A 16447-nucleotide genomic window follows, 5' to 3' on the forward strand; every position below is an offset into this window, starting at 1 on the left:
TTGCTTGATCTAACTTTGGGGAACCCTCTGCCCAGAAAATTAATTTTAGGAAATTTGAAGATTTTTTTTAGGGGCTTTCATTACTCTGATGTAATATTTTATTAGGTCCCCCGTAGTGCCAAGTCCGGTCTGTTCAGTCCTATTTCCAGCCTTAGCCTGGGGTTCCTTGCTTGTCTGGGAGCTTGTAGCACGGTCTTGTAAGCTTTTATCTGGGTAGCATTGATGACTTTCTCAAGAGCTCCTGGGAAGGCTAAGTGACCGTAAGGGATTGCTGGAATTAGTTTTGCCCAGATACATTCAGCATGGGTTCTATAGATGGACTTACAAGGCAATGGCTTAGATGTCTGAGTGACAGAATGGTTTTGTTAATTATCGGTGTTAACTCCTTTATGTGTTTGCTGATTTGGCCCTCTCCTTCACCATACCCCCTCCCCCCAGTCATTGTAGGATGTAGCCGTCCTGATTTGGTGCTCACCCAGAGACTATGTTGCTTGTTTTTTGAGAGGGTATTTACCGAAGATTACTATCTTGGTTTTGCTCTCATTGATCTGTAGACTATTTACCTTGTTGTACACTGCAAGATTTAATGCTCTTAGGAGCCCCACCCTAGTGTGGTCCATGACCACTGTATCCTCCACATACTGGAGAGTTCCCGAGGCAAACTTCCCCAATCTCGGTGGTACTCGGCTGGCGTCTTTCAAGGCTGGCCCCAAGTCTGTAGTGTACAAGTTAAATAGGGGGGCCAAAACACATCCCCTGCTTTAGCCTGGTGTTAGTTTGGATTGTTAACGATTGTTGGACTTATTTTGACCCGGACCCATGTCCCCTCATAGAGGGCTTTTATTGCTTTTAGCAGGGTTTCCGGGATCCCCCAAGATTCGAGTTTTACCCATAAGTCTTTGGATGACGGTTGAAGGCCGTGTAGTAGTCTATGAAGCAGCATAACAGGGGCAGGTTATTACTCAATACGGCTTTCTTCGAGAGGTAAGAGCGCTAAAATATTGTCCATGGTGGAACTATTTGCCCTGAAGCCAGTCTGAAAAGGAGGGAGGATACCATTCTTCTCTCCATAATGCCAACAACCATCTGCCACGCAGGAGTGTTAATATATACCCACCCCCCCTTTCAATGGCATATTTTAGTGTGACTTTTACATTTACAATCAAATGTGAATAAGCTTTTAGCATACGCACTAGAGGAAAACAAATTACAGGTGTCCACCTACTGCCAATTAGATAACCATTCCAGTGTTATACTGCTTTAGCGAAAAATTGTAAGAGAAAAAAAAATTTGCAGCACTGCAGCCCAAGATACCATTAATTCTGGTCCAAAATCAAGTATACATTACTTTTGGACACAAACATTTGGCACACACAAAAGGTATGTTTTTATGGTGAAGTAATCATGCTAGTTTATTTAAGAGTATCAGCCATATATAAATTTGAAAGATTCCTCCTCATATTTCGACCCTATTTTAATTACCTGAATTTAGACACAGAGCAAGTATGTCAATTTTTCGTCCTAGAAAAGCATACTCTCAAAAGAAAGGACTATAATGCTGTTGGTGTGGGGCGGGAGTTACTGGCTCCCATGGCCTCTCGGTAAACATCATGGTCACTTTTACTTCCAACAGCCTAATAATGCTTACCTCTTGCATCGCTGGTTTCCAAAGAGAGGCACAAGCTTTGTATCCAGAAGCAGACCTGCTGCCTACAAAAAAAATACATAAAAACAATTAAAAAAACACCTTCAACTCAGCAGTTTTCCGAGCCACGGTTAGCAGGTGTTGCTGTATCAGTACCGATTGGCTGTGCATCATCCCCAGAAAAAGTATCAACATTCACAGCCCTTCCCCTATAGGAGGAGCCATTACGCCTCTCTCCCCAGCAGGTGTGTTCTCCGCAGCACTCCTAATACCTTGCCAGAAAGTACCATTACAAGAGTAATACCAGGCTTCTGTAGGAGCTGTACTTTCAGCAAAATGCGACCCCTTCTCAGAAGAGGTCACTCTGCCTAACAGAACTGCTTGGCTCTGCCTCCATAGGAATGTGAATGCTTCAGTGGCAAACCCATGCACTGCCAGTATATACCTCTGTCAGAGCTGGATTGGTCTCACCCTCCCCAGGAGCCAATACTTCAGCAGCATTCGCAGCCCTTGCCAAAGGGTACCATAGTAAGACCAAGACTGGCCTGTTTCTCTTCACAGCTGTCGCACCAGCAGGGGCCCCTTCCTGATCCTTTAGCCCTCAACCCCATTATAAACGGGTCAGGGAAGAGGGCAGTGGGTGAGAAGACTGAGTAAGGCAACGAAGGACTGAGTACTTGAAGTTTCATACCTTTGGGAAGGCCCCAGTGGGATCAGCCAGCATCCGCACCTGTGGGAAAGAAAAGAAACCAGCGATTACACCAAGACTCCTCAAGGCGAAGGTCCAAGTAGCCGAAAAGACTCCTGTGGGCACAGCAGAAGTACAAGCCAGGCCTCAGGACCTAGGCTGGGTGTAGGAGGTGAACGGACCACCATAGCCCACAAACTAGTGAGCTGCCACAAATTAAATCTACCTGAGAACACTCCAAAGCCTAGGCAGTGTAGGCATATATTAAAGACCAACGCTGTGCTCTTACAGGAAAGAAAGAACAAAATAAGCAAGCTAAAGTTTCTCAAATGGGATGAGAGAGAGCCACGCAGGGGACACCGATCCGACGAGCCTTCTTCAACAGGCAACTTTTACCATCATCTCATCGATCTTAATTTGTGACGGCTATGACACACCCAAGTACCTAGCCCACAATCTCAGGTGGTATCTGCTCCCTCAGGACCTAAAGAGTACAAGTTATCTTCGGCTCAAACACCTCGATTCAGTAAAAAGAAAAAGGCCTATGGCTGCAATTTCTCAAGATTGGCCCCCTGAATATATAGAACTCTACCACTGATATTTGGTCGAAACCATTGGTTGAGAGTTGGTACATATTTCACATGATGTAACGGATGTTTGACCTTTTTACAGCAGTCTGACACCTTCACTTCATGAAACTCAAAATAAAATTGCTCTTTAGGACTCAAAGCATTTAGGATTTTGCAGAGCTCCTGCCCAACGCACAACCTATTTCTGGAACCCTGAATGAGCTGTTCAAGCTGGAGGGCTGCTACTGCGCAGTCTTAGCTTCTCAGGGACTGGTTTGTTCAGATGTGTGTGCGTTTATGCGCATGAATAGGGAACCTTAGAGACGGGGTGCTTAATCGCTTTTTATAGTTGATAAAATGAACATTAGGGCATGTTAACGTTATCTTAAACATATTTTATAAGTAATTCTAGAAAACTATAAGGATGCTAAAATAATCGATGTGCAGTTTAAAACAAGAACATTAAAAAAAAAGGTGCAAACACTCATAAACATTGCAATAAAATGGGGAGGAAAGCTGAAAAGTCAAGTCTAATAGAATGCTTTGTGTCACAGTGGGTGAGGGATGGTGGTGCGAGAGGGAGGCATGGGTATTTATTGTGACTGGTTTCTGTCTTGACTACACTTCAGCTGATCCACTTTCCGGTGTTAACTCATTTCACAGAAACATTTTGTTCCGTCAGAGGCACCCGATGCCCTAGATGATTAGCAGATCAAAGGTGCGACGGGACTCATTGCATGGTTTGATTGGTTAACACGAGTCAGAATGAGTTGAAAACAGAAGGGGCTTGCACAAGTTTACACGGTGTCCGCAGCAGATCTAGGGCTGAACGAGCTGAGGGGGCGGGGAAAACCGACTCTGGTTACGTCACACCCGGCCAGCACCCGAGGCGCTGCTAGAATGACGCAGAGAGAAAAGGAGGCACATGCGAGAGGTCAAAGCTGGGGTCAGACTGAGGTACTGTGAGGCAAATGTGGACCTGGGGGCAGTCCGAGGCGGACTAAGAATACAACACTAAATCATGGATGGACGCACGTGGTCTGACGTCACACAGGGAGGTAGCATCAGATAGAGGCTTAAAGGCACAGGGAGAGACAGGGCCTTGCATGAGATCACCTACCCGTCAGGGGGCACACCAATACATACTGAACAACCGGGAAAGCAAAGCAGTGGTTACAAACAGGCGCTGGAAGTAGAGGTGCGGGCGTGCACCCCCAGAAACAGTCATGCTTGAGTTCAGAAGGGAAATGATGCGCTTCAAAGATAGGTGAAATGCCAGGCTCGGTTTCTGACAAATTTGTTTATTCGTTTAACATGAAGATTGGGGTTGATCATTCGTTCTATGACTGCTAAGTGAGACGATTTTGTAAATCGAACTGTGTCAATCTTGCCGGAGCACAGTAAGCGTGAAAATAAGACTGTATGATGCCATGTATTCCAAATACCACACAATCCAAAACGGAGTAGAAGGACTGCACAGATATTTCAAAATATATCAGTAGTTAAGAAAGCACAAATTATACTTCATAATTCTGAGGTGTGATGGAAACAAACATTTAATAGGGTGGCAACATTGTGACGTGAAAATAATTCACTGAAAGCAATTTTCACACGTTGATTGGGCTCCATATACTTTTATCACTAAAACTGCAGGTCTGCAAATTTAGTTGCCATTCTATGTGCTGTCTGTAAATGAGTGAGCAATGACACTTTGATTTCGTAATGGATTTGCAGCAGTGTGCTCCAAAATGCACCACCAGCTGCATACCATACCCTTGCCACTCTCTGATGAACGGGTGGGGCTTCTCTGCTTTTTCAATGACGCATGTATTTTCCACATTCCCTAGGACTTAGGCGAAGTAACAATGATGGCAGCCCCCCCACTCTGAAAATTGTTCCAGCACCACTAGACACCAAGGCACAGGGAGGTGAAAGTGATCTGCCCTCTCTTAGCTCACTCACCAGCTGTTGAGCTAAGAGTGGGCAGTGTCACTGGGAATGGAAGAGACTGGCCTGCGGTGACACAGCCAGTCAGGCAAAAGGCGCTCTGGAAAACTGGGGCAGAGGGAGAGGTCTTAGCTTAGTCTTAGGAATAGAGAGGACAGGACAAGAAGGCCTGGCTTTTTGACCACTACTTCCAAGTTCAATATGTGGAGCCGAGCCATCGACCGGGCCGTGCACATGAGCTCTAGGCCAGAGTTGTCACAGGCCTTGGCAGTGTCTGGGACGTCTGCTGCTCTGTGCCACCTGAAGAGAAGCCGGCATGAGCCGGCCCTGCCAGGGAGTCAAGGAAACCAGACAAAACAGGTACAGGAGAGAGGAGATGGGGCACGTTCTCAGATGATGAAAGGCTGAGGAAACCAGATATCTGCGGAGGACACCTGTGCTGACACAAAACAGAAGAGATGCCAGTGGGGGAGTAAGAGGCAGGAGACCTGTAAAGGACAGGGAAATGAGAGGGATAGAAACTAGCATTGGCAAAGCTAATAGTCCTCACTAATGCAAGAGTTATTAACTTTGCCAATGTGCTTTAACCATGTTGTACAACATTGTGGCTTTTTTTCAGCATGTTGGGGCAAAGAGGAGAGTGGCATAGCTTAGGAGTGTTCTGCTAGAGTGGAATAGAGCAGTGTCGTGCTACAGAGTGGAACAGACAAGAGCGTCGTGGCACAGAGTGCAATAGAGCGTTGTGCCACAGAGTGCCGTAAAGTGTTGTGGCAGAGTGGCGTGACGCAGAGCGGAACAGAGCGGAACAGAGCGGCGTACAGTGGAGTAAGCAGGGTATGGTACCACACTGCCATTACAGACAACATATTTTCAATTAAAATGGCAATTACATTTCCTCAGACATGCTGTTTCACTGATCAATCTATACAGGGCATCGTTAATGTGTAAAAATATCAATAAGTGTCTCTTGATCGTATTAAAATATTTGTTTCCACAACACTTTGGAGGGGTGGGGTAAGAGAGGGGTTCTTTGGCTTTGTGAAAAAAATGAAATACTGGGTGCTACGGTTTGTATATTCAAGCACAGTTGCAGTAACAAGAGGGGAAAAAAAGAGAAAGAAAATAAATCAGTTTTGCCTCTGATAAAGTCAACCCTGTGCTACCTTTTGCAGCACATTTGTGGATTTTATGAAAGAATGATATACTGGCTCACTTACTCCGTCTACTACTTCACATACAAAAAGAAAAAAAATAGAAACTAGCATTGGCTAAGCCAATAGCTTTCGCAGAAGCAAGATCTACTTGCTTTGTTAATGTTTAGACATTTTGTAGAGCAGCAGCCATGCTGCTGTGCAACATGGTTGAGGGAAAAAAAAAAAAAAAAAAAAAAAAAAAAAAAGAGGGGGGGTCAATGCTGGCGGAATCATATTTTTTTCTCCCCTTGACTTTATGGCATGTTGTACAGCAGCTCATGCTGCTGTGCAACATGTGTAAAAAAACAGTGATAGAGCCAATACACATGGCATAGGAAAAACCTATTGGCTTTGCTAAAGCTGGCTAGTTAGGAGCCCAGTTTACGGTCACATCCACCAGGATCTCCGGCAAGTCTTCGATGTCTCTGCAACAGATATTCCCTGGTGTACAAAATCCCCACTCCTAGTAGACTTCAAGGAAGGTTGGGTGTACTCTGCTGAATCTCAGGATAAAGACAGCCCCTTGCCTGGTGCCTGCGATTAAATACCCTCCATCCAAAAGGCCGGATTCCTCTAGTTAAATTTACTACTGGGATGGACCCAGTGTCCCACTCCACCTGCCAGGTCTGATATCTGCTCCCTGGGGGTGGCCTTCACTAAGGCCATGGTCCACCCATAGCCCCACCACTTCAGTAAGGAGGGCTGAACCAAGTGTTGGTTATCTGCGCTCGTGGAATAAATGGCTATGTAAATGCAAATGTGTTGTACTCGTATAGCGCACAGCTACCCCGGACCGGGGTCTCCTGGCGCTTGTACTCATATTGCTCAGGAACCCTTCCTGGCTTTCCTTGTGAAGTTTCCACTCCTGGGCACCTCTGGGAAACTCTTTGCACAAATTAGAAGCTAACCATACAGAAAGGAAACCCCCTTTTTTTGCTTGCTTGACACCCAGTCCTTTCTGTAATTCTGGGAAACTCTTTCTTTGAAAGTCACCTCCATGGTGAAACCAGGCTTTCCTCGCGTCGTTGGGGCCTTTGTGGAGATTAAGCAAGCTATTGACCAGAGTTGCAGCGTGGGACCCATGATTAGAATAGGCACTGAGGTGAGAATATCCGGTCAGAGGAATTTATGAGCCAGAGACCCGCCGAGGCGGGAATCAAACCCTTGTCTCTGGCCAGAACTCTGCATCAAGGTCTGCCGCTCTAACCATTGAGCCATGTGCATGTTTGGTTTAGTTAACTTTCAACAATTAGACAGTATGTTCGGCATAAAAGTTGGATGATGTCCACATTGTTCTCCAGCACATTTTCTCTAGTGACATGGTTTCCAACAGAGATGCTGCTGCTTTGCCCCTTCCCAATGGAAAGGTGTAGTTAGCCCACCTAGAGAAAATAATTCGGTATTTAAATTACTGCCCCATGTCGATCGAGTTACTAAGTGTTTAATCAGGGTTTGGCCTTTGGTCACAAAACCAAACGTTGTAAACTACTGGCTTATGTGACTGATGCAAGGGAGACCAACGGCTGTCAAAGAGGGATGAGTGATTTAGATTTCAGGCTTACCCTGGACTATGCCAATCATTCCTAAAAATATTAAATGTATACATATTTAACGACGAGTGAATGTCCTGAAAATATGGCATGCTTCCAGCCCTTGTTGACCAGTGTTTGACACGAGTTTCTAGAGTCCTTAGTCTTCTTATACTATTATGAAATACCCCTCTCCCATGTCCAGTGGATTTTGGGAAAAGGCAGACGTTGCCACTGACCGATCAAGGTGAAAACATCACATCCCCTTTAGCACAAAATGTGGATGAGCTCTTACCCATAAAGAAATCTAACAAAGGGTATTTGAGGATGTATGCTACATTTGTGCGATCTTGCAAGTTGGAAGGGTCTCATGAAGAGCATTTAAGATTATGCAAACTTTTAGCTCTTCGTTCTGTCCAAGCTATATCACTCTTGAGTGTCTGCGAAGTATCACCAACACCTGGCTTAAGAGGCATGCAGTCGGGACACGAAGGGATGAGACTGGCTGCAGAGTTGGGATTAGAGCGAAGTGCTGCAATAGTGGAGATGGCGCATTGTATGTGTGATTTGTGGATATGCCTTGGCAGCTTACCAATTTGATGTGACCCGTGCGGCATGTGGTGGACAGACCAATGTTTGTGTCAGATGCATGCACGTTTTGTTATGAAAGTAGTTTGTGCAGTATTTCTGCTTCTATTGGGAGTGGTGCTAGCTGTTGCGTGAGGTACTACACTAGTTACGGTGCATGCTTGGGTGCGACCAGGTTTTGGAGAATGCATATTTGAACAGTAGTGTATAGTTCTGAAGGAAAGGTAAGCAGTATTGGGCAACTCACTGCCAGTAGGTTGGCAGATGGCACAGTTGCGATTCAGGTTGAGAGGTGCACGTAGTGGATAGGATAGGGCAACCAGAGCCCGTCAGTTGGCATTGGCAACAGTTAACTCATCCCAAGAGGTGCACATCATGGATCAGATTAGAGCTAAATCAAGAAGGGGGTTGTAGGAGGTGACAAGCAGAGCGTAATCTGGTGGGGGCCAATTAAGGTATTTGAATGTTGCATGTATTGCTGGTGTGGCCTGTTAAAGCTACGGAGTTTCTGTAATGTGCATCACTGTATAGCGCCTGGTGATCTAGAAGGTGCATTGCTGCCTAGTTCTGGTTGTCTGAAGGCATGTTGCTTTTGGCTGAAAGTCGGCCTTGATGAGCGGAAGGAGTGGAATGCTGTGTTGGCAGCATGCAGGTGCCTGCCTCTCCTGGTAATGTCTGGGATTGTCCCTTGTAATGGTCATCGGTGTGAAGCGGACAGCTCTTTGTAAATGATTTGATCGATGTGCACTAGTTGAAGATTGTTATTTGTCAAGTAGTAGGTTTCTTAGATATGTACTATGGTGGATAATCGAGTGAATTTGACGGTTCAATCGTGGTACACGCAAGACTCGCCAAAAGGCTTGTTGGTGGATATCCCATGGTGATTTGAGGTACTGGTTCTAGTCTGAGGGCTTCCACCCAATTGTCCGATTACAGACGCTTTTTTGTGTTGCCAATGTATAGGAAAGTGAACTCATTTTTTACCCTCCATTTGTACTTCCTTTGGAAGTAGTGCGTCTCACACAGACCAAGTGCCTGTAGCAGAACTTCAATAAAAGTTTGTTTTCTCAGAAATGGATTTAGAAGTCTTCAATCCTCTGTTCTTGCAGCACTTTTGCATCAAAGGCATTGTAATTCATCACACAGAATGCTGCATGACCTGTAATGGTCTCCCTTGGGAAGAGGCGTACAGGAGACTAGGAAACACATTCATAGGTGCGTCCAAAGACTTCTCGGAGCCCAGTTGTCTCATGTCTTTGTCTCCTACGATCTGAGGAGAGGAGATCCTCTGTTACACTCCTTACTGTGGAGAAGTGTGGCTCAGGAGTTAGAGGCGGCAGACCCGGAAGCTGAGATCGGTCCTGGACCAGGGTTCAATTCCCCACCTCGGCGGGTCTTGGGCTCAAAAATTCCACAGACTTGATAATTCTCGTTCCGGTGCCTACTCGACTCATGGGTTCACACTCTGCGACTCTGGGCAATAGCTTGCTTAATCTCCACTACGGCCCCTCGCGGCGGGATGCCTGGCTTTCACCTTGTGGATACCCTACTGGGGTTCTCACAGGGGAATACCAGGACGGGTTCCCAAGGCAAGCGCCTTGATGCCTTCGGGTGATACGTGCGCTATATAAATCGCAATACATATAAATCGCAATACATTGTTGCATCCTTTGATGCACAATGCTCAATTTACTCACCTTGGTTTTGTTTTTTTGTATTTCTAGATGCTTAGGGCCTTATTTATGAAGGTCTTGCGCCACCGGTGCGTCACTTAAAATGGGAAAAAGTGACGTACCAGTGGCACAAGGCCTTCATAAATGAGGTGTGCACAAAAACTGGAGTCTAGAGGGAAAGACAGAACTAGGACGCCCCCCACTCAATAAGTCATCAAACAAAACAAGTCCTAGTTCTCACTGCAATATTTTTAAAGATATCTAGAGATCACTGGTTGTTTGTAGATCACACCAGGGAGTTCCTTCATCTAGGGATACTCATGATCTCTTAATCTATTGCTTGAATAAAAAGCAGCCTCGCTCTGATCTCGACAGTACAAGACAACACAAGACTCACATACACCTTGAACGGACAAAAAATGTGTGAATAGCGAGATGGCACCTCACGGGCGCACCACCAATGGGACCCCTGGTTGGTACTCACCATCCTGGTGAGTACCAACCAGGGGTCCCATTGGTGGTGCGCCCGTGAGGTGCCATCTCGCTATTCACACATTTTTTGTCCGTTCAAGGTGTATGTGAGTCTTGTGTTGTCTTGTACTGTCGAGATCAGAGCGAGGCTGCTTTTTATTCAAGCAATAGATTAAGAGATCATGAGTATCCCTAGATGAAGGAACTCCCTGGTGTGATCTACAAACAACCAGTGATCTCTAGATATCTTTAAAAATATTGCAGTGAGAACTAGGACTTGTTTTGTTTGATGACTTCATAAATGAGGCCCTTAGTGTTAGACGGACCGGGAGGGTCGGCCGAGATTACGGGGAGAGGTCTCCAGGGAGAGCCGTCTCCAACGACTGTACAGATAAGTAACTTCCCCCCCACAGACGGACACCACACAAGATTGAAGGTTAACGAGACTTTATATGCACTTCTTAGGTTACGTTGATATAATACAAGGAGGTCTGGACTCAGGGGTCCCCTCGGTTCTGATCTCTGGTTGAGGAAAAGGGTAGCGGGACAGTCTTAGTTACCAATGAGTTCAATAGCTCTCAATCCTCGAGCTCGGCGTGGTTGCTGGTCGGGCCGTGGAGGAGCCAAGCAGGTCCCGAGATGGCTGAAGGGTGGTCGGCGGGCCGTGGAGAAGCCAAGCAGGTCCCGATATGGATGAAGGATGGTCGACGGGCCGTGGAGAAGCCAAGCAGGTCCCGATGCAGATGACAGTTACAACGGTCCGCGGCCTCGCCAGCAGATCCGGACGACGGTGAAGGATGAAGGTTACGACGGCTGTGGCAGCGCCAACAGGCAGGATGATGGTGCACAGGACAGAGCTACGGCAGCGCCAGTAGTCCGTCCAGGATGAGTTCTTCTTTCGTCTCTCGACTCCAAGATACAACTGCCTTCCTGTTCTGGAGCTGCCCCAGTTATAGGGCTGGCGTGCTTTGATGTCCGGACCTTCGCACTTGGAGGTCGGGAGGTCCGGGATGAGGGAGTCCAGACACCCAGCAGGGGGGTGGAGCCAGCGCCCGGGGAGGCGATGGGCGAGCGGCACTTGGCGGGGGAGAGCCATCGGCACCTCTTTCTCCCATTGACTTGCCAAGTAGCCCGCTCACCTCCTGGGTGGAGGGTGGTGCCGGAATGTCTGAGGCCGGGCTAGGCCCGGGGTTGAGGTCGATCGGGGGCCAGGCGGCCTCGTGGCGAAGTGTCCAAGATGGCGGCCCGGGCTGGGCGCGTGGGTCGGCCGTGGATCGGACCCACGAGGTTATCATGCTCGAGGGCAGGTGTCCCTGAGGGGACGTAGGACGTGCAATGGTGGTGTGTGGTGCTTGTATGACTGGCTCGGGCTTGGTCGAGCCGGGGGAGAGCGGCCCGTCATGTGGCCTGTCCAACATGCGTCCCCCCCAGCTGAAGGCGGGGAGAGTTACCCATCTTCTTGGGGACTCTCTTCGTCGAGGCGGAAAAACCGGGACAGGCCATCCGCGTTGGCGTGGTCAGACCCAGGCCGGTGTTCAACGGTAAAGTCCATACCTTGCAAGGAGATGGACCAGCGTAGCAGTTTTGGGTTTTCCCCCCGCATATGCATCAACCACTGCAGGGGTCGGTGGTCAGTCTGCACCCGGAAGTGGGTGCCAAAAAGGTAGGGTCGGAGCTTCTTGAGGGCCCATACCACAGCGAAGGCTTCCCTCTCTATGGTGCTCCAGCGTTGCTCCCGTGGTAGGAGTCTCCGGCTGATGAAGGCCACCGGTTGATCAAGGCCTTCGGTGTTCACCTGGGACAGGACCGCCCCAATGCCCTGGTCGGAGGCATCCGTCTGGACGACGAACTCCCGGCTGTAGTCTGGGGCCTGGAGTACAGGAGCGGAACACATGGCGGCCTTTAGCTGTTCGAAGGCCGCTTGACACTCTGGGGTCCAGTTCACCTTCTTGGGCTGATTTTTCGACGTGAGTTCGGTGAGAGGCCCCACGATGGTACCATAGTCTTTCACGAACCTTCGGTAGTAGCCCGTGAGGCCCAGGAAGGCTCGCACCTCAGTTTGAGTGTTAGGGGGTTGCCAGTTCTGGATGGCAGCAATTTTCAGTTGAAGAGGGGCCACTAGACCGCTTCCCACTTGGTGTCCGAGGTAGGTTACTGACCCTTGTCCAATTTGACATTTGCTGGCCTTGATCGTGAGGCCAGCTCGCTGAAGGGCTTGCAACACTGCTTGGAGGTGGTGGAGGTGCTCGGTCCAGTGGTGGCTGTACACAGCGATGTCGTCCAGGTAGGCGGCGCTGAACTCTTCGAGCCCCGCCAGGACCTGATTGACGAGCCGTTGGAACGTCGCTGGGGCATTTTTCATGCCGAAGGGCATGACCGTGAAGTGATAGTGGCCATCGGGGGTGGAGAAGGCAGAACGTTCTTGTGCTCGGGGTGTGAGGCCGATCTGCCAATATCCTGCCGTTAGATCGAAGATGCTGAGGTAGCGGGCAGCGCCCATTCGGTCGACCAGTTCATCTGCCCGGGGGATGGGGTGTGCGTCCGTTCTGGTGACTTCATTCAGGCCCCGGTAGTCGACACAGAACCGGAGTTCGGGTGTGGTTCCGGGGGCGGCTGCTTTGGGGACCAGTACGACCGGGCTGGCCCATGGACTGTCGGAGGGCTCGATGACCCCGAGCGTGAGCATCTTAGTTACTTCCGCCTGGATGCAGGCCCGTACCCGATCAGGTACGCGGTAGGCCCGGTGGCGGATAGGAGGGCTGTCTCCGGTGTCCACATCGTGCACACACCAGGAAGTGACACCTGGGGTGAGGGAGAACAGGCTGGCAAACCGTGATAGGAGGGCTTGGCACTCTTGGCGTTGTTCCTGGGAGAGGGTCTCCGAGAGTCGGACCCCATCCACGGAGCCGTCTTGCTCCTGGGTCCGCAAGAGGTCAGGGAGAGGCTCGGAGTCGTCCTCAACCCCGTTGTCTGTGGCCAACAAGAGGCTGAGTTCTGTTCGTGCAAAGTGGGGTTTCAGTCTGTTGGTGTGGAGGACTCGGAGCGGATTCCGGGCGGACTCCATATCGATCAGATAGGTGGCGGGTCCCTTGCGCTCGATTACTTTGAAGGGTCCCGTCCATTTGTCTTGGAGAGCGCACGGTTCTGTGGGGGACATTACCCAGACCTGTTGCCCCGGCTCGAATTCAATAGATGAGGCGTTCTGGTCATACCATCTCTTCATGTCCTCTTGACTGGCCTCTAGGTTGGCTTTCGCTAGGTCTCTGAACCGCTGGGACTGGTTGCGGAGGGTGAGGAGGTATCGGAAGACATCTGGAGGACTCTTGGCCGGAGGCAACTCCCAGCCTTCTTTGATCAGGCTGAGTGGCCCCCGTACTGGGTGCCCATAGAGCAGCTCGAATGGGCTGAAGCCTAGGGACTTCTGTGGGACCTCCCGGTAGGCGAAGAGGAGGCACGGCAGCAGCACGTCCCACTGGCGACGGAGGGGTTCTTCCAATCCCCCGATCATCCCTTTTAGAGTGCGATTGAACCGCTCAACAAGTCCGTTTCCTTGGGGGTGATAGGGGGTCGTGAAGCGGTAGGTGACCCCACACTGTTGCCAGAGGGACTTCATGTATTTGGAAATAAAGTTCGTGCCTCTGTCACTGACGACTTCTCGGGGGAACCCCACACGGGAGAAGATCCCCATCAGGGCCCTGCCGACCACTGGGGCTGTGACGGTCCGGAGAGGAATAGCCTCAGGGTAGCGGGTGGCGTGGTCCACTAGTACTAGGATGAAGCGATGGCCTTGTCTTGTACGTGGGTCTAGGGGTCCCACAATGTCTATTCCGACCCTCTCAAATGGGGTCGTGACTACGGGAAAGGGTTGCAGGGGGGCCTTTAATTTGCGGCCGCTCTTCCCACTGGCTTGGCACGTGGGGCAAGATCGGCAATGCTGGTGCACATCGTTTCTCATTTTTGGCCAGAAGAAGTGGGTCACTAGGCGGCTGTAGGTTTTATCTTGTCCCAGGTGCCCTGCCAGGGGGACATCGTGGGCCAGATTTAGCAGGAAGTCTCTAAAGCGGAGTGGCACCACTAGTACTCGGTTGGCCCCCAGCTCGGCGATTCGTTGCTCGCTGTACAGTAGGTCATTGTCCCAGTAGACCCAATGAGTTCCGGAGGTATCCCCTGCGCTTTGGGCGAGCGCTTGTTGTCGGAGTCCCTCAAGGGAGGGACAGGTCTTCTGCTCCTGACGAAATTGTTCTTGTGTGGGCCCCCCTTCTTGAGCCCACTGGTCGAGATTAGCAAGGTCGGAAGGTTGAGCAGGTTCGAGGGGGATGCCCTGGTCGGGGGTCTCGGCGGGGGCGACCGGAGGCGGAGGCGCCGGCCATTCTGGTTCTTCCGGGTGATGGTTGGCACGGGCGGCCATAGACCGGGTGGTGACGCACGCCCAGTCTGGGACGCCCAACATCCCCAAGTGTTCTTTTCGCTCCACGGCTGCCCACGGGGAGCTTTCCAGGTCATTTCCGAGGAGGCAGTCCACGGGGGCGTCGTCTCGGACCGTTACTTTCAACATGCCGGAGACCCCTCCCCACTCAAAGAGGACACAGGCCATCCGACACAGACTCTCCGAGTTGTCGGCTGATCGTACAGGGCAGAGAATGTTCGGTAGATATTGTTCTGGGGTCACCAGATGACAGCGGACGGCTGTCACACTGGCCCCGGTGTCTCGAAGGGCTTCGGCCCGTTGTCCATTGATGCTCACCCATTGGCTGTACTTCTGGGTGTTAGCGGGTAGGGGGACCCGCGGGACCATGTCTCTTCCCCCTAAGCACGCGAGAGTCATGGCGGCTGGCTCCCACCCTTGATACTCTTGCTCGTCTGTTTCTGGTTCCTCGGAGATCTGTTCTTCCCCTAGTGCCGCGGCGGCCACCTGGCGGGGTCTTGGGCTCGGATACTGCGGGCAGCTTGGGTCATTTGCATAGTGGCCTACTCGTTGGCATCGGTGACATGTAACATTGGCTCTGTATCCCGGTCGCGCCGGGGTGCTGCCCCGGTTGGCCGGGGGGGTGGTGCTGGTAGTGGGGGCGGCCGGAGTGTTGTCTCTTCCTCGTCCTTGGCCCCCTCCTCCTCCTCTGGATCGGTGGTGACCATTGTTGTTCCTGTTCTGCTCGTAGGACCCATTCCGGCCCACTCGGGTGATCTCCCACCGGTCAGCTTCGGCTGCGAGCTGCCGGGGATCGGTTAACTTGCTGTCGAGGAGGTGTTGGCGTAGTTCAATGAAGCAGTTGTTGGACAGATGCTCCCATACCATCAGATTGAACAACTGCTCGTAGGTCGTGACGTTGTTCCCTCTGATCCAGCCTTCGAAGGCTCGGCTGAAGTACGTTACATAGTCCACCCAAGTTGTACCTGGAATGCGTGTGCAGTCTCGGAACCTCTGACGGTACATCTCGGGCGTGAGGCCATAGCGAGTGAGGAGGGCCGCTTTCATATGGTCGTAGGAGGTCATCTGGTGGTCTGGGAGCTGTAACAGAGTATCGCGGCCCTCATTGAGGAATTTGCCCCATAGGCCGGCTCCCCAGTCGGCTCTATCGATCCGGTGCGCAGTCATCGCGATTTCATATGCCTTAAACCATTGCTGGATGTCGTCTTCTCGAAAATATTCTCGGACCACATCCTTGGGGATGTGCACTTTTTTGTCCGTGGTCCCGGGGGTGGACGGTCTGTCGGGCACCCCTAATTCTTTATTCTGTTTGCGCAGGTTGATCTCGGCTAGGTTCCGCTCGTGCTCGTACGTTAGCCTTTTTTCCTCGAGCTCCCTTTGCCTCTGTTTCTCCTCTCTTTCTTCTCGGAGGCGAAGGTGCTCTAAGTTTATTTTTTGCTCGGCCAATTTGAGTTCTATGTCCATCTTGAGTCGGGCCATTTCAAGTTCGTGTAGTCGGGCTTTTTCTCTTTCTTGGATCTCGTCTTGCGAGAGACCCGTTCTTTGCTCTTCAGGGGCCGTGTTGGTCTTTTTCGCGGTGCTTTGCTCCGGGGCTTCGACATCCCCGGTCTCTGCCCAAGATTCTAGGGCATGCTTAAAATCGTCCTTGGTACTTAGTCCGGTGGTAGCGATACCTAGTTCGATGCAGAACTGCTTTAGTTCACGATGGCTGTATTCCT

General features: G+C 50.4%; 1 protein-coding gene across 1 annotated transcript in view; it reads right to left on the bottom strand.

Moving 5' to 3' along the window:
* The window catches only part of LOC147691850 (peroxiredoxin-5, mitochondrial-like), a 46347-nt gene that overhangs the window by 2599 nt on the left and 27301 nt on the right, over positions 1-16447 (bottom strand). Inside the window, exons 4-5 of the mRNA XM_086938125.1 lie at positions 2337-2375; positions 1649-1710 (exon numbers count right to left, since the gene is read on the bottom strand). Of these exons, the coding sequence (XP_086794251.1) occupies positions 1649-1710; positions 2337-2375 (101 nt within the window). The remainder of the gene's footprint in view (positions 1-1648; positions 1711-2336; positions 2376-16447) is intronic.

This window comes from Lissotriton vulgaris, chromosome 9 (genome assembly GCF_964263255.1).
Source record: "Lissotriton vulgaris chromosome 9, aLisVul1.2, whole genome shotgun sequence".
Lineage (NCBI taxonomy): Eukaryota > Metazoa > Chordata > Amphibia > Caudata > Salamandridae > Lissotriton > Lissotriton vulgaris.